General features: G+C 43.5%; 1 protein-coding gene across 1 annotated transcript; it reads right to left on the reverse strand.

The window, feature by feature from the left end:
• Nucleotides 1-1,508: 1,508 nt before the first annotated feature.
• On the reverse strand, nucleotides 1,509-11,662 carry LOC139334579 (tubulin alpha-1B chain-like). Its single transcript, XM_070967547.1, has 3 exons — nucleotides 11,519-11,662; nucleotides 8,612-8,645; nucleotides 1,509-2,083 (listed from the first exon to the last, which is right to left on the reverse strand). Exons 1-3 carry the CDS (start codon nucleotides 11,660-11,662, stop codon nucleotides 1,509-1,511), a joined length of 753 nt encoding a protein of 250 aa, XP_070823648.1.
• Between the last annotated feature and the right edge of the window lie 12,555 nt (nucleotides 11,663-24,217).

The raw sequence follows: 24,217 nt of genomic DNA on the forward strand, positions 1-24,217 counted from the left end.
GGAGGACCTGCAGACTGCTCCAGCACTAGGAAATCCAGATGATTCAAAACCATTTAATTTGCACATTGCTGAAAGATCAGGCTATGCATGTGCAGTACTGATGCAAGATTCCATGATGATGCAAGATGACAGGAAAACATCCATTAGCTTATTACAGCACCAAGCTAGATTGCACTGCATGTCCTTGTGTCTGTGTTGCACTCTGATGATGACAATTAAGTTGAATCTAATGTGGTGGCAGGGCTGCCACCCTGCTACCAGGGTTTGCCAGCAGCTGTGTTTGCTTTTCAGAAAGCCTCTTCATTGACAATGGGCACCCAGTGACACTTTATGCATCCCATCAACTGCATGCATTACTTACCAGCCCAAGGTTTGTTTTGACTCAAGCCAGGAAGACTGGCTATGAAGTGATCCTCTCTGCACCTGAACTCACTATCCAGCCCTGCACCACCATCAATCCTGCAACCAGGATGGTGTTACCGTGTGAAGGTGAGCCTCGTGATTGTGTACAGAGCACAAATGCATTCATGCGCACACAAGAAGATTTGCATAATCAACCAATACCTGCAGACCTAACCTTTTTGTCGACAGATGTTGCTTTTGTGATACAGTGGGAACACACGCCAGCTATGCTGTGGTGCAGCTGAATGAGGATGGCACAACATTCTAAGATGTTCAAACGATGAAGATTGCTCAGCTGTGTTCTGCCCAGTTAGCTGAAATTAAAGCTTTAACTGCTGCCTGTCAGCTAGCAGCAGGTATAAGACTCAATGTGTATACAGATTCAGCATACGTGTATTTTGTGTGCCACGTCTATAGTAACAGATGGAAAGAAAGGCTTCCATAGAGCTGATGGCACACCAATAACACACGGAAAGGCTATTTCTGATTTACTAGAAGCAATCCACCTCCCAACAGCTATAGCTATTATAGCACACCAGAAAACACACACTGTGATGGCTAGAGGTAACAACACAGCCGATGATGTAGCCAGACGAGCCGCAGCACAGGGCACAATGGGACCATTGATCGTCGAACAGGATCTGGCACCTCTTATAGACTTGCCGTCTGCCACAGACAGCCACATTGAATGCCCCAACACATATATCAGGATGCTGTTTGTTGACTTTAGCTCGGCATTTAACTCCATCAGCCCCAGCCCATCTTACTAAGTACAACACTTCTGCCCAAAAATAGCAACACCCTCAACAACCGCCTCAAGAAGATCACCCTAACCACACATAGACTGTCCCTTATATAAGGGTGTTTGCTCCACTAATTTGCTGGTACATACCATTTACTGAAAGCAACACGGATATTTACATGTATAAAGAAACAATAAATATTTACGTTAACCATCACCAGAAATATACATCAATCCTAGTAAATATCTACACACCCAAATACAGCATTTCAGGAACTTTATAATTAAGAACAAAATTGTGGACTCACAATACAAACATTTTTTGAACACATTTAAGCACATTTAAGAACCAGTGGACTCCGTTTTAATACTCCTCTCCTTCCTCCTCTCCCTCACCCCCAGTGTAGTCGATTTCAACCTTCTCATAATCCTTCTCCCGAGTGGCCATATCCTCTCTGGCTTCAGAGAACTCTCTCTCTTCCATCCCCTCACGCACATACCAGTGAACAAAGACACGCTTAGTGTACATCAGGTCAAACTTGTGGTCAAAGCAAGCCCAGGCCTTGGCAATAGCAGTGGTGTTGCTCATCATGCACACGGCCCTATGGACCTTGGCCAGGTCTCCACCAGGAACGACAGTGGGCGGCTGGTAGTTGAGGCCAACCTTAAAACCAGTGGGGCACCAGTCCAAAAACTGGATGGAGCGCTTGGTCTTGATGGCGGCAATGGCAGCATTCACATCTTTGTGCACCACATCACCACAATACAGCAGGCAACAAGCCATGTACTGGCCCTGGCAAAGGTTGCAGTTCACCATCTGATTGGCTGGCTCGAAGCAGGCGTTGGTGATTTGAGCCACTGAGAGCTGCTCAAGGTAAGCCTTTTCAGCAGAGATAACAGGGGCATAGCTGGCCAGGGGGAAGTGGAAACAGGGATATGAATTAGTTCAAATTCTGCGTTTTTCCTAAAACGTCTGAAATCTAAACATCTGAAATAACCCAAAGTGTCTATTATCACTGAAAAAATCTAAAATGTTCTGTCTGTGGATGTTCTTGCTGCTTTGCTCACTTTCATCACTTGGGGGCAGTGTTGATGAACAGATGTTTGAACTCCACTCAGGCTAAAACTGCAAACTACTGTAAATTTCAAATTGTTGCAGGTGGCCTGTACTTTACCTACCAAATGACTTCAACATCAGGTGCGTCCATGCACCATTTACAGATCTCACATCTGTTTAAAAGTGTAATTTGTTACATGCACAGTCTGGGAATAACTGAGGCCTAACCCGGTCAGGTTTGGTGTTGACTCAGCTGTCAGGGGCCTGTAAATAAACTATGATTGCAAGTTAAATTCAGTAATTCAATTGAGTTTTACTGAGACGCTTCATGGAGTTCATTAATTCTCCTTAAAAGCTTTTAGGTATGTCCTTTCTGAGGGAACCATACCACAGTTCTAAAATGTTGTCAAAAGTATTACATGTCACATTTATTTCCTCATTTAGGTATATCAACATGCAGAGATAGTTTCTCTCACTAATACAATGAAGGTGAATGAGGTTCAAATTCTGGTGCTCAAAGCAGTGTTAAAAATAACACTGGACAAAAGTAACTGGCAGCATTGTTTTCAGAAACTGGCGGTTTAGTGTTACCTGGGTCTGCTTTGTACTTTATGGTGCAATTCAAACAGGAGAGACAAGTGAATGAAGAAAAGATCGTTTGTAGCATGTGATAATCAAGTCTTGTCAGAAACAGTTTTGAACTCTTTGTCACCTAAAACAATTACTTGATCAAACAACATACATATAGAATAAGATCATGATTCTACGTTTGTAAATGAAATTGTTGGTGGGCCGAATTAGTGAAAATAAACAACAAACTGTTGGTACTCCAGTGACAGAAAATCTCCACACAGCAGTGAGCGGCATTATCAACAGAGACTCAGATTCATGGGACACAAAGTGCTTTCGGGGATTCACAGAGGTGTAGACTTGACATTTCAGGACTTTGGACTTGACTTGGATTTGGCTGCTGTGGGACCTGAGTGACTTTAGATTTCAATGATACAAAAACATTGAAGTGTTGTGTTTTGAGCTGATAAAATGCTGCAGTCCTGACAGACTCGCAGCTGACCCACAATATGCTTATGAAGACTCACCTCAGACTCTGGGGATTCACACTGGACATCCTGTTTATTAACTCATTATGTTGTCTGGTGACAGTGTGAAGTCATCTTCTTTTTGAGCTTTAATTGCAAAACTTTCTAACTACAACACTCAGTAATTACAACAATTATTACAACAGAATTAGAAATGCAGAAAAGACCAAACAGTTCAGGTAAACAATGAGAATAAAATCTTCATTACTGGAGTGCTGCACAGTTTCAATGTACTGTTGCATTTCCTTTACTACAAATTTTGATATAAGTTTTCCGGTAGAATTTGGTTTACTTCACAAAATACGCTTTAGTGGGCATAAATTCTTTATGAAATCATATCAAATCAATCAATCAATCAGAGTCTCAAAACAGTAATGAAAAAGCAACACACATATCATAAGAAATCTCTCCAAACAATAACGGTATGTGGACAACTTGTACAGTAAACAGCAATTAATATTTGAGCAATGACTATATTCTAGCTTCAGAGGTGGCACCAGCTCTGGTTTCACCTCCCTGCTGTGGAGTGTCTCCATCTACCCAGCTCCACACTGTAAGCAATTGCTGTAAATTACACTTGTGCAACTTTAAGAGTCCATATTCATGAGTGACATCAGCTTCTGCAGGCCTTTCTGAGTGCTGGTACCTTCTTCCCTCCAGGTGTTTCAGTGGAGAGGGGCACACAGTTTTTCTTAGATGACTACAATGATGTAATCAGAGAGGCAGTTGCACATCACAATTTTGGGTCCACAAACACTGTGATAACCAATGAAGTGTCTGTGAAGGGGACAAATACAGAAAGAACATGCTCATTGTGATTAATGATGATGATGATGATGATGATGATGATGATGATGATGATGATGATGATGATGAGGGGCTTGTTACTGGAAAAGTCAAAGTGGTTCTTGTTCATAAGGATTCAGCAGTATATTTTATTGCTGAAAAGTATCATGCCCTGTGTATTCCTGACATGGGTGTTTACAGCCTCACACTGATGCAGAGAAGCTACAGTTGTATTAATCAGGAGAATTTGCTAGATCACTATCTTTTGTCTGAGTACACTGTCCATGGCACACCACTGATAATTCTTCGCCATTCTTTCCCTCTAGTCCAGAATGATGGAGAACATGAGTGCAGAAATCAAAGAGATCATCTGCATGACCTTGCCAGATCTGTCTGAAGAGACCCAGTGGCAAATAATTTCAGAACTTCAGAGCTCCAGCTTTGAGTCAAAAGAAGACTTAAAATATGTACAACAGACATTGCTTATCTGTTACCTGTTATCCAGCGCCAAAAACTCCTGGATGTATTCAAATTAGGTAATGTATGGTTAATTTAGTGTGGCATTCTCTTGTTATATTCTCTTGTTTATTCAGTTGTGGAATTTCTTTTTTCTAAAACTAGATAATGCACCTTTAAACTTTTCAAAAATGCTTAATATGAGGAGAGTTAAGTTGACTTTTGGCCAATTGTCTGCTGTGACTCTGATATAGCTTATTCGTTGTGTGCCCTAATTCTTTTTTTGTTTATTGTTTGTTTGTTTATAAGAAACTGAGACAGCTACACTGGATTTTCAAGTCATTCCAACTACCATGCCCTGAGGAAAGAGGGGTCCAACTCACACATATGCAGGTACACGATTTCAGCCAGAGCTACCCCCAGAAGAAACTGATGAGACTGTGGAGCAGCACCACCAGAGACTGGAGGAGATTTACAGACAGGATGGTGCAGGTGGAGCAGAAAAAGCAGAAGTTAAAAATCTAATGGAGCTCACATTCTCTCTACAACGTCGCCATATGAATACACTTCCACCACCTGACATTGAAGCTGTGAAAAGCAAATGGCCTTTTCTTTTCATGCCAAGCTATATATATGCACATTTTGAGTTGCTCACAGACATCAATGTGCTTCGTAGCTTGGAACTCAGTATGGAGGAATGTGGAAAAGCCATCACAGAAAATGGTGAAGATAATGAGATGGCACTTGTTGTTCAGCTGCTCATGACACACTTTAGAGAGGACCTAACCAGGCTGATCCTTCTTACAGATCTAAGTTTTATTTTTTCTTTCTAACCCTGTGTTTTAAGGGTGACTCCACCAGTATTAAGTATCCTCCAGTCTCCTCCTCCTCCTCCTCATCCTTCTCAAAGCAATGATGTACTCCATCTTTGTAGATAACGTTAAGCATTACAATGATAACATTTGTATTTGGAATGAAATGACGTGGGTAATAGCGGACAACGATCATCACTTACGTTTCCATTTGTCTGTCTCTCTGTCTCTCGAGTGCTCTGAAATAGATGCAGTATATATGCTCTGTAGGATGCCACGGCTGTTTCTGTTGGCACAGCGACGTTAACCGATTAGTTCGCATCCCTGTTTCACCTGTGTACATTCGGTCAGGGTGAGTGACCATTACGCGTGCCGAATGCGCTTGTATGTGCTGACTCAGATAGTTGCACTGAATCGTCGCTGTTGCTAATTATTGATCGCAGTGTGCGTTTGATGATTGACTGAGCACTGCTGAAAACACCGTTAAAACCACGCTGCCGTCTTGTTGACGGTTTGATATATGGCGTCATCAACCACGTTTTCAGTGGATAGCCGTTATTACCTAGCAGCCACCCATGCAGAGGGGTGTCCCCCTGAAAGACTGTAGGGATGCTAAAATTAGCCAGGATGAACGAGTCATGTGCCGACCCGGGGAAAGTGGCATATATGTTTGTCACCAGGCAATTTGAGTCACACATCACCAGACATCCCTGTTTCACCTGTGTACATTTGGTAAGGTTGAGTGACCATTACGCGTGCCGAATGCGCTTTCGATGTGGTCAGATGAGATACGGATCAAAATAGGTCTGACTGTATGTGCTGACTCAGATAGTTGCATCGAATCGTGGCTGTTGCTAATGATTGATCGCAGTGAAACGTCAGACACTGTGGAAACCTGACTGTGAGGTGTTGGTGACGTGAGCGCACGACCGGTTTTAGAATAATACTTAGGAGGTTTGATCTGAATCCTTGTCAAAGGGATTTGCTTTTGCTCTACTCACATCATCATAATGCCACAGCCACCGAGATGCTCTCTGATGTGTGATGTTGTCCTCGATCTTATTCTGGCTGTTCACTGACTGTCATTGACTTTTGACCAGGTTCCAGTCAACGCAGTGACTATGATCGGAGCAGCCTCCATTCACTGTTGATCATTACATGCATTTGAAAGCTAAAAAACAAAACCAACAAAAACCCTTAGTGACCCTTAGTGTTCATACATACATCTGGCCTGGGTCCCATTCTCCAAACGCGGCATTTCCAATCAAGGCTAACATTTCAGCCAACCAAAATGATCCGATTAATTCTCATCCAGTGAACTCGGTCCTTCAAACACAGGTTTGATTTATTAACCTTATATTAAGTTATGTTGATTAACAATGCACTCTTATTTTGAAATGAAGATAAAATAAGCAGAGAGTTGAAACTGGTATCAGTGTTCATGTGATTGGCTCAATATTAACAACAGACAACACATTTTTACTGCAGCTGTAGGTCATTTAAGGGACCCAATTAAACACTTTCATCAGGTTTAGACAGCAAAACTACTTGGTTAGTTTTGGGAAAAGATCATGATTTAAATTAAAACAAATACCTTAGTTACACGTTACTTACATACATTAGAATACTTAGGTTCCATTGCTTCACTTATAAAAGAAATGAACCTTAACTCTGGTTTCACACAGGACATGAAGCCCAGAGTGAAAGTCCTGCACTTTGTCTGTCCAACCACCCCACCCTCCTCCAAATGTGGACTTTTGTCACTTGTTATACGACACCATTTGACTTGTTGGGCATGAGAACGGGATGTCTACTGACGTCTGTCCAACGATGCTGTGAGTTGAAATAGTGACGTCAAGGGGTCCTGACTAAGTGTCTGTATGTGATGAGTTTAAGGTGAGAATGGAATGGTTGATTTTATTTGTGTAACCTTTTTTTTTTTTGGAAGATTCTCAGTAATTTGCATGTTATTATCTGAAAAAGAGTTCACGTTTGGGATTCATGTTGAAAAGTGCTGGTCACATAATTGTAAAAAAACAGGACTTGTTGCTCTCATGACAGTTCTAGATACGTTTTAAGATGCTTTGAAGAGAAATCTAGGCTGGTAAATCAACATTCACATCAGTTTAACTCAGCTAGCTGCATACAAAGGCCCAAGACCTGCTGGCTCGTTCCACACTATTAATCAATATTTGTCAGGGGATGAAACTGGAGCCTATTGAAAGCCTTATAGTTTGTCTTTTCATCTTATTAATCTTTTTTATTATTACCCTGTCCACTTTATTGAGTTGATTTTATTCCTTATATTTCAGTGTTAGCTGTTAGCCTTTTATATTGTCTCTAATTTAAGAACAGCACTTTTTAACCCCATGAAAACTGATTTACACATTGTTATAATTAGTGTTATTGTTATTAAGTAAAAGAAAAGCCTAACTCTATGGTGGTGCAGACATGAGTTCAACTTAGGAACAAAGACTGAAAACTTGTATGATACAACATTGAAGCGAATGTACCAAATGGATCTTGTACAGAGTAGAGATGTTATTCAACTGCTCCACATCACCATCGTCATGATATCCACATTTACCCCTGTGAAAAATTGCTCACTGAATAGGCGCTTCAGACAGCTATTTAGCAAACGAAATGCATCTTGCATGGTGGATCTGCGTTGCTTGATCAACAAAATGGCAACATTGATCCTGGAGGTGGCTCTCAGCCTCATGAAGGTCCCATGCTCTGTTGGACTGTGAGCCCGTCTTGTTCTTGCTGTAATCGCCTGTGAAAAAACAAGTTAGCGATGCTTTCGACAGAGTTGTAACACGCCAGCAAAACAGTAAAAAAATACCCGACCGTAAGAAATTAGCTATGTTTCCAGTGACGGCTATCACTTTAGGAACACTTTGACTTTATTTTTGTATCACTCACTGGGCTCAGTATGACAGATTTGCATCTTTTCTCTTCAGTAATGCTAAATTTAGCTACCTCACAAAGGGATGATGAAATGCCATGAGTCCACTCTAATCACTGATTTCAAAATATACAGTTTGGTACATATTTGCTGTTCAACTTCAGTCTCCTTCTTTCATAACATTGGTGTTTATTAGCAGAATGATTTGGTTCTCTTGTGTGTATGTTCATATTGCTGTGGGCCTTCATGGCCCGATGAGATTCTATTTGTTGGTTTGAGGTGTGGTTCCTAAAGCACGTGGAGACACAACATTTGAAATGCACCACATCAGTTTGAACTTTGACCAGACACGCACCAGGCTTGTCTGGCATCCTGTTGTGGAAATCTGAAACCAAAGCTAAATTATTGTGACAAAAAAAAGTCTGTGCCCCCCCCCCCCCAACAATGCAAAAACAGATGTTAAAATCATATGGAAATAATTCCCTCCATCTGAAATTGGATTAGAGTTTGAGCTAATATTTGTGTTTCACTTGTTTAGTGAGACCTCCATGCTTTCTGATGCACAGGCAAAAAGGCTACAGTGAATTTAACAGCATAATTGTGTCTGAGTAAGGAACATCCAGTCAAATACTTTGGAATGAATCGATACAAGGAAGAAAGAGAAGCAAAGAGATGAAAGAAGAATAAAATGCTTTGAACTACAAACACATTTGACTGCAAATGTGTTTAGGAATGTGCTACACTGAAATGGTTCTTTCCTCTTGAAGCTGTGCTTTGAGGAAAGTCACGGTGTCATGATCAAATCTAATCAAATCTCCAGTATTTCATTGAGATGTTGCATTACCTTAATGAATGCATTTATTCAATTGGCCACACAGCAGATCTTGGGCCATGTATTGTTCCAGCATAACAATACATATACACTGCACAGAGAGGGGAGGAATACAGATAAGAAGAAACCAGCAGCTCATTTTTGCCTTGGAGCCTGTTTGCAGGTTAATCCAGACATGATGGTAACTTTTGTGCTAGACTGGCCTTTGATTTGAATGCGTTTTTGAACGTTTCAAAAGTAAATATGTGCAAATAATAATAATAATGCCAGTGGTATGAACTATTGCTTTTAGGCTTTAAACTTCTCCTGACCCTGAATGATGCTGTCTGAATATACATTTACGGCAGCATACATATGTTTTCTGTTTTTAAAAAAGGATGAACAGAATTTTTTCCCAAAATGGATTTGATGTAACTTGAAATATTTCAAGTATATTTATTATTCCTGATTTTGAATGTGAAAGTCATGTTGTTTGGAGCAGACAGGCCTGGAACTTTTGCCGTTTGGTGAACTGGGGCATTCATGGCTCAGTCACCAAGATTGATTAAGTGAAACCAATTGACACTGTGCATGGTGAATGGGGGCTGCTACTTTCATGTGGCTCACACAGGCTCTTTTCTTTTTGGCATTTATGAGGGTAAGCCTGATTTAACTGGTTAATACAAAAACAAGCAACCAGCCCATCACATGATATGGAGGCTGCAGTACAGGGCATGTCAGCAGAGGACATGGGGAACAGATGGAACTCTACTGTCAGAGAAAACTCTTAGCAGATATCATAGCCTGTGAACCCCACAGTGAAACATCTAAGGCTGTTTTTGTGATTGAGAATTAGTCTGAAAATGCCATTATATTAGAGTGAAGTGGTTGTCAGTAATGTTTAGAGGCCTAAAAATATCAGATTATCCAGTAATTCACAAAAATAAAGTTAAGATTAAAGGAACATCAGGAAAAATAAATATAAGTATGATTTCACAAAGTGGTGACCCTCTTTCCATCCTCGCTTGTGCCTTTCCAGGATGCCCCTTTCATACCCAATCCCAAACCCAATGATACTCTTACCTCTACTCTTACCAGTGAACCTGTTTACCTGTGGAATGTTCCAAACAGGTGTTTTTGGAGCATTCCACAACTTTCCCTGTCTTTAGTTGCTCCGGTCTGAACTTGTTTGAAACATGTGAAATTCAGGATAAACATATACTTACAAAAATCAGTGAAGTTGATAAGGTTCAACGTTCAACATATTGTCATTGTAATTTGTTTCATTGAGTATATGTTGAAAAGTATTAGCAAATTATCACAGTGTTTTATTTATGATTCACACAGTGTTTTTGGAAAAAAAGGATTGTATAATGCTGTGAAGCAAATGTTTTTTTTCCTGTTTCTTTTATGCTAGTAATTGCCTCATGACCCCTCAGATTTATCTTGCAACCCACTGAAGGATCTTGATCCCCACATCTAGAGATTGTTTATGTAAACAGGCCTATTAAATCTGCTGCGTTGAAGTCTTTATGTAAAACATCACGATAATAAATGCTGAACCTGTTGAAAAATTCCAGACTAGTGTAAAGATACACAAACATAACACACTTTCAAATGATGAACCATGATGGACTCAAGATGAAAAAGAACCCAGATGCTGGAGCAGCCATGAGGGGCACTCTCCTTTGACCAAAGGATTACAACTACACAATATCCAAAGTCAAGCAGTCTACTGTATGTGTCAGCTGATCCATCTCCACTCTTGTTCTTTGCTCCCAAACAACACAGTCTTACAGCAGTTTAAGAAATTTAGTTAATGAAATTTAATCCTTAGGATTTGTGTACATGGACATGAATTTTCCATTTTTTTCATGACAACTCAGTTTTGGCGCCAAAACAACTTAGTTATGTTATGGCAGCAAGGAATAATTTCTAATGAAGCGGCGGTAAAAATTTGCAAACCCTAGGAACCTTTGCAGTTGCTTACGGGTCGCTGGAACAGGCCACTCCTTTACCGCCTCAACCTTGGCTGGGTCACCTCTAAGCTGTCCTTTCTCCACCACATAACCCAAAAAGTTAACAGAGGTTGTGTGGAATTCGCATTTCTCAGCCTTTACGTACAACCGATTCTCAGACAGTCTCTTAAGATGGCTTACGTGTTCATTAAATGTACGAGAGAATATTAAAATATCATCGAGGTACACAAATACCACTTTGTTTAACAAGTCCCTTAACATGTCATTCACCATAGCCTGAAAAAAAGCAGGAGCATTAATCCAAAGGGCATCACCAAATACTCATAATGTCCTAGGTGAGTGTTAAATGCCGTCTTCCACTCATCCCCTTCTGTACGCATTTCTCAGGTCTAGTTTGGAGAAAATCTGCGCCTCGTGAAGGGGACTGAAGGCAGAATCAATAAGAGGGAGTGGATATTTATTTTTAACGGTGATTTCGTTCAGGCCAGTGTAGTCAATGCAGGGGCGAAGAGTCTGGTCTTTCTTCTCCACAAAGAAGAATCCCGCCCCTACTGGTGATGATGATGGGGGGATCAGGCCTGCCGCCAGCGAGTCATTAATGTAAACTTCCATGGCCTCTCTTTCTGGTTTAGTGAGATTATATAACCTCGTGGTGGGGAGAGGTGCACCTGGAAGCAAGTCTATTGCACAGTCATATGGGCGGTGAGGAGGAAGTGAACGAGCCTGGTCCTTAATAAAAACTTCCCTGAGGTCATGATACTCACTGGGTATGTTGGACAGGTCCACCGTTTCGGGTGGATTAGTGGAGCCAAGGGTCTTCGTGGAAACTGCTGCTTTGAGACAGTGAGCGTGACAGCCGTGGCTCCAATTTCTAATGGTGGTGTGGCCCAGTCGATGTGTGGATTGTGCTTCTTAAGCCACGGGATCCCCAGAATGACAGCAGAGAGAGGTGATGAGATGACATAGAGTTCAATAAATTCGTGGTGATTACAACTTTATAGGTTCAGTTCTTAAATAAGTTTGCCGTCAACGGCTAACATCTCCTTGGGGGTAGTAAGCTGGTTCAGAGGAATATCATGGGTTTTAACAAAGTCTGAGTCTATAAAATTATCATCGGCGCCCGAATCCACCAGCACCTGCAACGGAAGTGTTTGCTGTGGCCTGTGTATCATACCTGAGATTTGCAGCCGGAATGAGGAGGAAGAAGAAATTCGGCTCACCAGCGCCCCCCTGCCTACTGACGAGCCTGGTCTTTTGGCCTCTCGGGACATTGAGCGAGAAAAGGTCCCCTCTGCCCAAAGTAGAGACACAGCTGGTCTCTGTAGCATTGCTGCTGCTCCGCTGGCGTAAGGCGAGCTCGGCCCAGCTGCATGGGTTCTTCCGCAGGGTTGGGTTGAGTGTTCGGGGTGGTGGAGAGAGAGGGGGCTGCCTGTGGTGCTGACTCCGTAGGACCAGTTTGGGGAAAAGCGAAGGGACGCATTCTTCGTCTTTCGAGACCTTCCCTACATCTTTCCCTCATCCTATTGTCTAGGGCAATGGCTAGGTTGATGAGACTGTTTAGTGAGCTACAGTCGTCTAGGACAGCTAGTTCGTCCTTTATTTCCCCTGCTAATCCCTTGTAAAAGATCACCTGGAGAGCAGGCTCGCCCCAGCCACTCTCTGCTGCCAAGATACGGAAGTGAACCGTGTACTGCGAGATGGGCTGACTACCCAGTCTTAAATCAAGCAGCCTACTTAGAGCCTCCCTACCCTTGACTGGGTGATCAAATACTCTCTTCATTTCATCAGTAAAGAGGGTGTAATCATTAACTAACTCCGTGTTTTGACTAGAAATTGCGAGGGACCAAGCCGCCGCCTGTCCCGACAATAGGCTCATGACAAAGGCTATCTTCGCTTGGTGAGTGACGTAAGTAAGAGGCTGCTGGCTGAACACTAGCAAACACTGGTGTAAGAATTGGGCACAAGTGCCTAAATCACCTGAATACCAGGCTGGGATGGGAATGTAAGGTTCCCTCGTCTGAGGTGCAAGATGAGCAGGAGGATCTGCGGCTGGAGATGGAGGAGGAGGTCCCACTGGAGATGTGTGAGTCGCTAGCCGCTCTCTAATGTCTGCCAATTGTTCTCCCAGCTGCGTCACGCTGCTGGTTAGCCGCTGAAGATGATCTGTGAGCTGACGCAGAGTCGAGTCATGCTGGTCGATCAGAGCCCCCTGGCAGGTGAGAGCTTGTTTCATACTGTCCGTCTCTGCTGGGTCCATGTTCTGTTATGGCAGCAAGGAATGCGAGGACCCAGGATGCAGAGTGGTAGTAAAGCAGTTTATTATCTAACAAAAAACTCTCTGAACGGGGAAAAACTGCAGCTCAGGCAGATAAAAAAACAAAATCACAGCTGGAGGAAAAATCAACTCAACAGCGCACAGGAAGAAAACCAAAATCACTGTTAGGGAGAAAAATGCTCTCAGGCTGACCAAACACAAAAGCCTCAGCTTAGGGAGGACTCAGCGACCGCTGCAAATGAACGAAAAATCACCATTAAGGGAAAAAGCTCTCAGGCTGGCACAAAAGGTGAACTCAAGATGACCACAACTTGTCTTTCCAAGAGACGTGGCAGGGACCAGGATAATAGTCTGTAGCGAGACACAGGCGACACATGCGAGAATAATCTGGCACCAGAGTGGTGTAAGAAGTCATCTTAAAAAAGCAGAGTCCTGATGAGCCCAATTAGATACAGGTGTGTCCAGCCACCGCTCACCTCAGAGAAGATTGGCCCCGCTCCTGCCACGCTCCAGCCCTGAGGAAACACAAAAGCAGAAATCAGAGCAGCCAGAACACAGCCATAACAAGTTAGGTTTAGGAAAAGATTATGATTTAGTTTACAATAACCACTTCCTTAAAACAGTCAAAGATGACTATTGGTTTGATACAGCAAACAAACCAAACCAAAATCTGCTCAGTGAACGTCTTGTGTTGGACCCATCCATCCACCCTGGTTAGTTTTCTGCATGGACTTTCTCACACTTTATACTATGTTCGTCTTTGTTAATTTGTTAATTTCACACTCGTGTCCATGTACATGACTCTAATAGATTAAATTTCATGACTGCTTTATGAACTGCCCTCATACTGGGCTGTTCCATGATGCCACTTAGATTTAGACAGTACTTTACATTGCAGCATTTAGTAAGCCTCCTTCTCTGCATTGTGGAAGTAGATGTTTGAGTAGAAGAAGAAATCCTTTATTAGTCACAATTTTACATACACAACATGCAGAGTTAGGGGGGAAACTGCACACACACCATGCATTTTTGTGAAATTCTTTCTCCGCTTTTGACCCATCCTGGTCGTCCTTCCTCCGCGGCAGACCAGGAGCGGTGGGCTGCCAGCTGACCGCCGCCCGGGGACCAGTTTCTTTTGTCACCATTGGTCAGGTGGTGATCTTCTTGCATATTTTTAGTGGGAGTATTTTTATGGAGGATACCCCAAGTGAACACGGGGAGAACATGCAAGGCATGCCTTGAGCAGCAGGCACTGAAGGCATGGTGGAGGACACGCCACCAGCGCCCACAGTAGACACACCCTGACTTTGACAACCCGGCAGCAGGGTTGATTTGACTCACCTGTGTCTCATCCTGCAATCAAGCCGGCTAGTTAAGCCAGCTCCAAACTTGCCTCTGTGCCAGAGTATTGCGTATTGCTTCTCTCATGTGCCCTGCTCTCGAGCTTAGTTCCTGCCTCACATCGTTTTGCTCCAGTCTCTATAGATTTTCTTTGTACTTTGTCATTCTCCAGTTTGAGCATTCTCCTGGACGTTTTCGGTTGTTGTAAGTAATTTGTCTTGTGTTTTATTTGACTTTTATTTGCTACTTTTTTCCCTTCAAGGTGATTTTCAGTTGGTTGTCCTCGGATCGAGTGTTTTCCCTTTATGGTGATTTTTTGTTGTTACTTTTGGAAAATAAACTTGTTCTTTTGTACTCTGCATTTGGGTCCTGGCAAATTCCTTGCACGAACCGTGACAGAATACTCTGGCCAGAATGGACCCAGCAGAGTCAGAAAATCTGAAGCACGCAATCAGCAGCCAAGCCGCCATGGTGAATCAGCACGAGTCTTCTCTGCGGCAAGTCATGGAGCACTTGCAGCAGCTCACCACCAGCGTGGCCCAGCTGACTGGACAACTGGCGTCCGTGAGGGATCAGCTGATCCCTTCCACCGGACCCCCACCTCAGGCAACTGACCAGACCGCCAGCCCGCCTCCGAGCCCCAGAGAGCCATTTATTCCCATCCCAGCCAGGTACTAAGGTGATTTAGGCACGTGTGCTCAATTCCTTCACCAATGTTCTTTAGTGTTTAATCAGCAGCCCAGCACTTACGCTACACACCAAGCTAAAGTAGCTTTTGTAATGAGCCTGTTAACAGGGCAGGCAGCAGCCTGGTCCTTAGCCATTTCTAGCCAACATTCGGAGCTGACTTCTAATTACCCCCACTTTGCTGAAGAAATGAAACGGGTTTTTGATCACCCTGTTAAAGGCAGACAGGCAGTTAGTCAACTCCTAAATTTGAGACAGGGTAGCTCCTCAATATCTCAGTACGCTTTTCAGTTTCAGATTTTGGCAGCAGAGAGTGGGTGGGGGGACTCAGCTCTTCAGGCCATCTTTCTCAAGGGGTTAGCTGGGGAAATTAAAGATGAGTTAGCCGTAAGAGAAGACTGCTCCTCTTTAAATCAGCTTATAGATCTATCCATACGGTTAGACAATAGAATCAGAGAAAGAGCACGAGAAAGATCAGAGGCTAGGAGGAGGCGGGCTCCCACAAACCACCAGTTCCAGCTTGCAGACTCCACGTCCTCCTCTCCTGGTCCCGCCCACACCGTCCCTGATACGCTCCGGACTTCAGAGGAGGAACCCATGCAGCTGGGTCGCACGCGCCTATCTCCGGCTGAGCGACAAAGACGCATCAGGGAGAAGTTGTGCCTTTACTGTGGCAAGGGGGGCCATTTTCGCAATCACTGTCCAGAGCTGCCAAAAGATCAGGCTCACCAGCAGACAGGAGGACCCTGGTGAGCCGTATCTCCTCTTCCTCCGCGTCACGGATCCAGGTTCCAGGTATGATTCATGGACATGAACAGACTCTTCCAGTCCAGGTGTTGGTGGACTCGGGAGCTGATGATAATTTCATTGACACTGACTTTGCCCACAAACACAAGCTGCCCTTGAGCAAATTGTCCTCCCCTAAGGAGATTCAGGCAGTAGATGGAAAATTGTTGGAAATGGTCACACACAGAACGGAACCTGTTGAATTAGTATTATCAAGTAATCACCATGAGTTTGTTGAGCCGTCATAACCTCACCTCTCACCCCTGTAATTCTGGGAATCCCATGGCTCAAGAGACACAACCCCCACATAGACTGGTCTTCTGCCACCATCCGCAGTTGGAGCCAGGACTGCCACGCCCACTGCCTCCGGTCAGCGGTTCCGGTAAGACTTCATGGTGAGAAACCTTCTCCTGAGGTAATTGACTTAAAAAATGTGCCACCTGAGTATCATGATTTAAAGGAAGTGTTTAGTAAGTCTTCCGCCACCTCACTCCCTCCACATAGACCTTATGACTGCGCTATAGACTTGTTCCCTGGAGCCCCCCTCCCAACCAAACGCCTATACAACCTCTCCAAGCCTGAAAGGGAGTCAATGGAAACTTACATTAATGACTCGTTGGCAGCAGGCCTCATCCGTCCTTCCTCTTCTCCGGTGGGGGCGGGATTTTTCTTTGTGGAGAAGAAGGATAAGTCCCTACGCCCCTGCATAGACTATACAGGCCTGAATGAAATCACAGTCAAAAACAAATATCCACTTCCACTGATCGACTCTGCTTTTAGTCCTCTTCATGATGCACGCCTGTTCACTAAACTGGATTTAAGGAACGCCTATCACCTGGTCCGCATTAGGGAAGGCGACGAGTGGAAGACCGCCTTCAACACGCACCTGGGACACTTTGAGTACCTCGTAATGCCTTTCGGACTGACCAACGTACCAGCGGTGTTTCAAGCTCTGGTGTGTTGAGAGACTTGTTGAACCGTGTAGTTTTTGTATATCTGGATGATATATTGATTTTCTCACGCTCCCTAGAGGAGCATGTATCACATTTGTGGTAGAGGTTGATGCCTCAGACACCGGGGTCAGGGCCGTGCTCTCTCAACGCCTGCCTGCGGACAACAAGCTCCATCCCTGCGCATTCTTCTCCAGACGTCTCTCTCCAGCCGAGAGGAACTATGACGTGGGGAACCGGGAGTTGTTGGCAGTGGTTCTGGCCCTGCAAGAGTGGCGGCATTGGCTGGAGGGGGCGGCCAAGCCGTTTGTAGTGTGGACGGATCACCTCTCTTACCTCCGCACTGCCAAACGACTGAACTCACGCCAGGCCCGGTGGGCCCTTTTTCTGGGCCGCTTCCAGTTCACCCTCACCTACTGCCCTGGCTACAGAAACGTCAAGCCTGACGCTCTCTCCCGACAATTCACGGTGGAGGGGAGGGAGGCCGACGCTGAGACAGTCCTCTCACCGGGCTGTGTGTTGGGGGCGGTCCGCTGGCAGGTGGAGCGGGAGGTGCAGGATGCTCTTCAGGGCCAAACGGTGCCGGATGGCACAGAACCGACTGTTCGTTCCCCAGGGGGTGAGGTCCTCTGTGCTCACATGGGGGCACACGTCACGGGTGGCCTGTCACCCAGGAGTCCACCGAACTCTAGCCCTACTCCAACAGAGATTCTGGTGGCCCAGCATGGCCGCGGACGTGCGGGCCTTTGTGGTAGCCTGCACTACATGCGCCAGGAATAAGGCCTCTCACCGGCCCCCAGCAGGACTCCTCCAGCCTCTTCCTATTCCCTCACGCCCCTGGTCCCACATCGCCGTGGACTTTGTTACTGGGCTCCCGCCATCAGAAGGTAATGACACTATACTGACAATCATTGATTGGTTCTCCAAGGCAGTGGATTTTGTCCCTCTCCCCAAACTCCCCTCCGCCTTGGAGACCGCAAACCTACTTGTGACTCATGTGTTCAGGCTCCACGGCATCCCCACAGATATAGTGTCAGACAGAGGCCCTCAGTTCACGTCTCAGGTCTGGAAGGCATTCTGTCGGGCTCTGGGCGCCACCACCAGTCTCACGTCTGGTTACCACCCACAATCCAACGGGCAGACGGAGCGTGCACACAACACTCATCAGCTCAGCCACCGGACTCTCGCCCTTCATGATAAACTCAGGGTTCCAGCCTCCCCTGTTCCCGAGCCAGGAGTCCGAGGCTGCAGTTCCCTCGGTGCGGGCCCAGTTCCGCCGAGTCCAGCGTGTGTGGCGAGAGACGAGAGCTGCACTGGGCAGGACAGCTGAACGGAATCGAAGGCTGGCCGACCGCCGCCGGGTTCCCACCCCTGAGTACAGGGTGGGGCAGCAAGTCTGGCTGTCTTCCCGAGACCTTCCCCTGCAGACGGACTCAAGGAAAATGGCACCCAGATACATTGGCCCTTTCCCAGTGGAGAAAATAATAAACCCCAGCGCCATCAGACTCCGCCTCCCGGCCTCCCTCAATGTCCACCCTGTTTTCCACGTCTCCCTCCTCAAACCCGTTGCCGAGAGTCCCCTTCAGCCGGCCGCTCCACCGCCTCCTCCCCCTCGCCTCATCGAAGGGCATCCTGCATACACTGTGATGCGCATCCTGGATGTCCGCAGGCGGGGCAGAGGTTTCCAATATCTAGTTGACTGGGAGGGGTACGGCCCCGAGGAGCGCTCCTGGATTGGGCGCTCCCTCATCCTCGACCCACAGCTGCTCCGGGATTTTTACAGCAGGTATCCGGGTAAGCCAGGTAGGACGCCAGGTGGCATCCCTTAGGGGGGAGGTACTGTCATGTGTCACTCTTGTGCTCTGATTCTCAGCAGTAACCCCTTTTCTCTCTCTCCCTCTGCTCCTAGACTGAGTGCACAGAAGCGGGGCGATCAGCTCGGCAGCAGGGTTGATTTGACTCACCTGTGTCTCATCCTGCAATCAGGCCGGCTAGTTAAGCCGGCTCCAAACTTGCCTCTGTGCCAGAGTATTGTGTATTGCTTCTCTCATGTGCCCTACTCTCGAGCTTAGTTCCTGCCTCACGTCGTTTTGCTCCAGTCTCTATAGATTTTCTTTGTACTTTGTCATTCTCCAGTTTGAGCATTCTCCTGGACGTTTTCTGTTGTTGTAAGTAATTTGTCTTGTGTTTTATTTGACTTTTATTTGCTACTTTTTTCCCTTCAAGGTGATTTTCAGTTGGTTGTCCTCGGATCGAGAGTTTTCCCTTTATGGTGATTTTTGGTTGTTACTTTTTGGAAAATAAACTTGTTCTTTTGTACTCTGCATTTGGGTCCTGGCAAATTCCTTGCACGAACCGTGACATATTCTTTCCATTGTTTAAATTCATTTTATTTTTCCCCACATTTCATTCTCTCTTTTTGTTGGTATGTTTGTTTCTTTGTTTGCTTTGTTTTTATGTCTGTAAGTCTTTGTACTGTACTACTGACTGCTGTATGAGTGCATGTAAAATGTAAATATTAATATGTATATGCATTTCTAATAATCTGTTAAATGAAACTGGTGAAATGCTGTTAAAACCATCTGCAGATGGTCATATGATGTGGCTGAAAACTCCAAATCAAATAAGTCGTAAGTATGTATAATAATAATAATAATAATAATACGTTTGTTTATTCATTATTCTTTTTGTCAAACTCTGTAAATATAAAAATGAATCTTTAGCCATCATCGTAAAAAGGTGATGGCGCTGCAGTTATGAGTGTGGAGAGACTTTAATTAAACATCCCTTTGAAAGCAACATCATGCTTACCTCATTTATGCATGTGTACAGGTAAACTAAAGATGTTGCCAATTTGTTGAAATGCTGTCCACTCATGTTTTAAGCATGGCCAACACAAAAATAATACAAGGCATTTATCATCTGCAGTACTGTTTTATTTATTGGAAAACTTGTCCGTGTGGCATGACCTATTTAAACAAAATGCATGTTAAAACTGAGAATCCGAGATTATCCTTGGTGGCTGCAATTATTTCTGTGTGCTCTATTGGCTGTGAGGTGAGTGTTCGAAAGTGTTGCCCCAACGTTAAAGAGTGGGAACAAAATCCACAGTCTTTGTTTTGTGTAACAATGTATTCTTAATTTGGTCTGATGCAAATAATTTCCACACTGGGGATTACGCACCACATTTATGTTTATTGTTAGTCTGCTACGTCTGTCGACCATAGCAATTATGATAGGAACAAAGGATGAAGTCAGGTGATGTAGTACAAAGAGCAAGAAAGCTCTCACATGGAAGAGGTAGTGTGGATGGATGGCTCAAACAAACACAAGCACTTTCAGACCGCTGTTTGTGTCATGTGTGAAACTGAAAGCCAGTATTGACTTATTCTAACTGAGACTGAATGAAACACGACACACACAAGACAGACTTTTACTTTATTGATCCCAATTTGGGAAATTATTTTGTTGTAGCAGCAGGTAAAACTTACACATAAACATAAAATATATACAATCAAGAAGAATAAGGAATGAAAAGTAAGAGAAAAAGAATGTTCTTAAACATGTTAAACTAAGCGTATAAACATGAAATAACAGCAATTCTTATATTATAACTAACTAAATATATATAGTTATATAACATATTATGTTATATAAAACATATTATATAATATTCTAATAATATAATAAAAATACAATATAACTAAGTATATAAACAAGTATTAACAGCAGTTCTAAAGAGAGAGAGAGAGAGAGAGAGAGAGCCAGAGCTATAAACTATATAGCAGAAAAAATATGTTGCAGATGATAAATAAATGTAAACAATAAAAAGTATGTACAATATTGCAGTAGTGCAAATAATATGCAATATTGAAATATTGGGGTTTGTGAGGTTGCTATTGTACAGTGTGATGGCTCGTGGCAGGAATGATTTCTTAAAGCAGTTCTTCTGATAGCGGAGCTGGAGCAGTCTATTGGAGAAGGAGCTCTGCTGCCTGTCCAGGAGGTGGTGAAAAGGATGTTTAGGGTTATCCATGATGGACAACCCTGAACAACTGCTACTAATGACAATGTTAGGACTAATAAAGCTTTGCTCCATGCTCCATCCAAGTTATTTTAAAAACCTTAAAGATTTGGGGCTTCTGAGAAAACATTTGGGGCTGGAGCCCAGGAAGCTATCCACACCACTCCGTCGTTGAAGACGATGAGGGTCCAGTACGACGAAGGTCTAGTATGGCTTTTGCTGACACTCCTCCACAGTCATATATGATGTTTTGAGAGTCTTTGGCAATCAACCTATTCAGTGGTTTAGGTATTAGGACATGTTGGTCTGAATATTGATCTTGCTTGTTTGGTGGCCTTTCAACTTGCAAAAGCAATTTGCTGTCATTTCAATGAGAGCTATTTCTGACACTACTTGAAAGCAAACCAAGATGAATGAAACAAAAAATACTTAATGCACACAAAGCTTGCTTGATTATTGAATTCTGATCTATTTTCTTTGCAACAGAGGGTGACTACAGGTGCCATTTTTGTGCTAAGCTGACATTTGTAACTCTCAAATGCTCCTGTTTTTCCTTTGCGGGAAGCACAGTTTAGACCAATCTCCTCAAGTCAAAACAACAGAATATTTAATTGGAAAAGATTTACCCATATGAGGGATTTTTTTGATCTGACATCCTTATTGTCAGGACAACACTGTGTTTACTTTCCAAAACCATTTAAAATGATTCATATGACTAATACCTGATACAAGGAGAGAATTTTGAGGCTTTTTTGGGTTAGCAAAGGATCATGGTTTAGACGAAGGGAAATAATGGCAGAAACTAACAATGACTGTTGGTAGGAAATGGGACAGAAACCGTGGCGTCCCATTCTACCCAGTCTACCAAGACGCCCTCCTGACCAGACTTTGAGCCTCTATATTACATTATGATATTATTGCCTCTGACACAACACTTATTTTACCCAGCCACTGGAAGTTTTTTTTTTTTTTCAAATCCTATCAGTTAATAGTTAAATGTAATGTCCAATTTAGAAAACCATGTCTGTCTTCAGTTATTGAGATTATCTAGATAGACGAAAAAACAACAAATACCATTTCATTTTTAGTAGAGCACGCCGACATGTTGGAGACATAACCATAATAAAACATAATGCTGTTTTCTCCTGTTATCTATTCATGTGAGAGCAGCTGGTAGACCTAAAGTATGGTTTAAAAGATTTGGAGAAATTTTCAGATTTACACAAAGAGAGTAATATCTTGATAGTTACTCAGTTGTGTGAGAGGTACAATATTCTACTGTTTCATATTACTACTATCTGAACCTGCCTTGTTGGGGATGTAAGCACTGACACTCACTCATATGGTTTTTGATGTTATTATTGCATTCAGCTGACTCATCTTGCTCCATCAGTGACAGGATGCTGCATCCAAAGTGTGTGAAGGAGCAGTATCGCAGATCATTCCTTCCTGCAGCTGTCAGACTACACAACAAAAACTGCTCCAAGAAATCTGTGAATTATCTGTGCAATAATCTGTGCAATCCAACCTGCACATAACAGTCTGCAAGCACTATTTATAATTTCTTAAGATGACGTTTTTTTTTTTTATTCCACTCTTTTGTATATACTATTGTTTTTACCCAATCCGTTTTATTGGTACTGCTGTAAACTGGAATTTCCCATTGCGGGACTAAAGAAAGGAATATTGAATTGAATCTGAGACAGATGAGTTCAATTGATGAGGAAAGACGGGACATTAATACATTGTTTATGGGAATGCCCAAAGCTATAGTGATTCTAGAAGAAGGTTGATGAATGAAAAGCCCTGTGACAAGTAACTCCTCCAATCAAAAATCTGCGGAATTTGTGTGCAGGCCTGTGCTATTGTTTTGTTGCAATCTTTGCTTATTGACCTTGGACTCCTGCAGGCCAGGAGGATAACTGCAGTCTCCTGGACACGTGGACATGGACATGAATGGAATGCGCAGCCTGACTTGTTTTACAGTGATTGGCTTATATTGTTAAAGGGAAAGACAAGAGCTTTATTCGATTTAGACACTGCTGATTTTTTATTTTTTTTTGCTGTCTTTGAACATATTAATGTACAAGTTTTGTAACTGTACAGGTCATGGAGCTACTAAACACGAGACTTCAGAACAAAAGTCCACAAACCAATGGGTGATGTCATGGTAGCTATGTCTTCTTCATTTATACAATCTAAAGGAACATCTCACAATCCCCCAGGAATCACTGGACATAGCTATGACATAAGCTACTGTGCTCTTCTGCAGCTGTAATGTGGATCTGGACACACACACACACACACACACACACACACACACACACACACACACACACACACACACACACACACACACACACACACACAAAGACAACACTTTATTGACTTCCTCAATAAAGTCAGGTAAATATATGAACACACTTACAGGTGGCATGACCATGTGTCCAGGAGACTGCAGTTATCCTCACCAATAGAAGCTCTTTAACTGAAATGATATTTTTAATGCTAAGATATAATTATTATTGTTATCCATGAATTTTCAAATTAACTGATTTACAAAAAAAAAATATGAAAAAATAGTAAAGCACATTATCATTTCTTGATTAATATGTCAAATTATAGTTATTTACTTACATTCCTGAACAGAAAAATTTGTTTTAGTGGTTGAATGTTGTGCTTGATTAATTTCTGACTTCTCAGAGAAGCCCTGTGAGCCGGCTCAAATTTGGGTATAAAAAGGTGGATTCAGTTTCAAATTCCTCATTCCTGTTCAAAATAGTAAAACGTCGAGAGCTCACTGAAAATGAAGGTCTGCATTAAAGCACTTCATGATGCTGGATGGTCTCTGAGACAAAAAGGGAAAGACATAAAGGGCTCTATTTTCGACTCAGCCCACGCCGCCGGCGCAGTGGTATTTTCGAACGGCGCAGGCAGGCGCACGGCGCATTAGATTTTGGTAGATCTAGGCGTACAGAGGTGCGCCAGGATGGGCGTTGGCGCAGTAGGGGGGAGCTGTCGGCATAATGAGCCAGCGCATTGGAATTTTCGACCATTTCGGTCTGCGCCGGCGGCGTAAAAGTGAGCTGAAAGCTCGCCACCTC

Source organism: Chaetodon trifascialis, chromosome 8 (genome assembly GCF_039877785.1).
Source record: "Chaetodon trifascialis isolate fChaTrf1 chromosome 8, fChaTrf1.hap1, whole genome shotgun sequence".
NCBI classification, from domain to species: Eukaryota; Metazoa; Chordata; class Actinopteri; order Chaetodontiformes; family Chaetodontidae; genus Chaetodon; species Chaetodon trifascialis.

Coding starts and splice junctions, on each gene's coding strand:
- LOC139334579 (XM_070967547.1), bottom strand. CDS start 11,662: ATGGAAGTTTACATTAATGACTCGCTGGCGGCAGGCCTGATCCCCCCA. Junction 8,646..11,518: donor CTGGCCTGAACGAAATCACC/GTTAAAAATAAA, acceptor CTTTGGTTTCAG/ATTTCCACAACAGGATGCCA. Junction 2,084..8,611: donor ATGCCAGACAAGCCTGGTGC/GTGTCTGGTCAA, acceptor TTTGAACTAATT/CATATCCCTGTTTCCACTTC.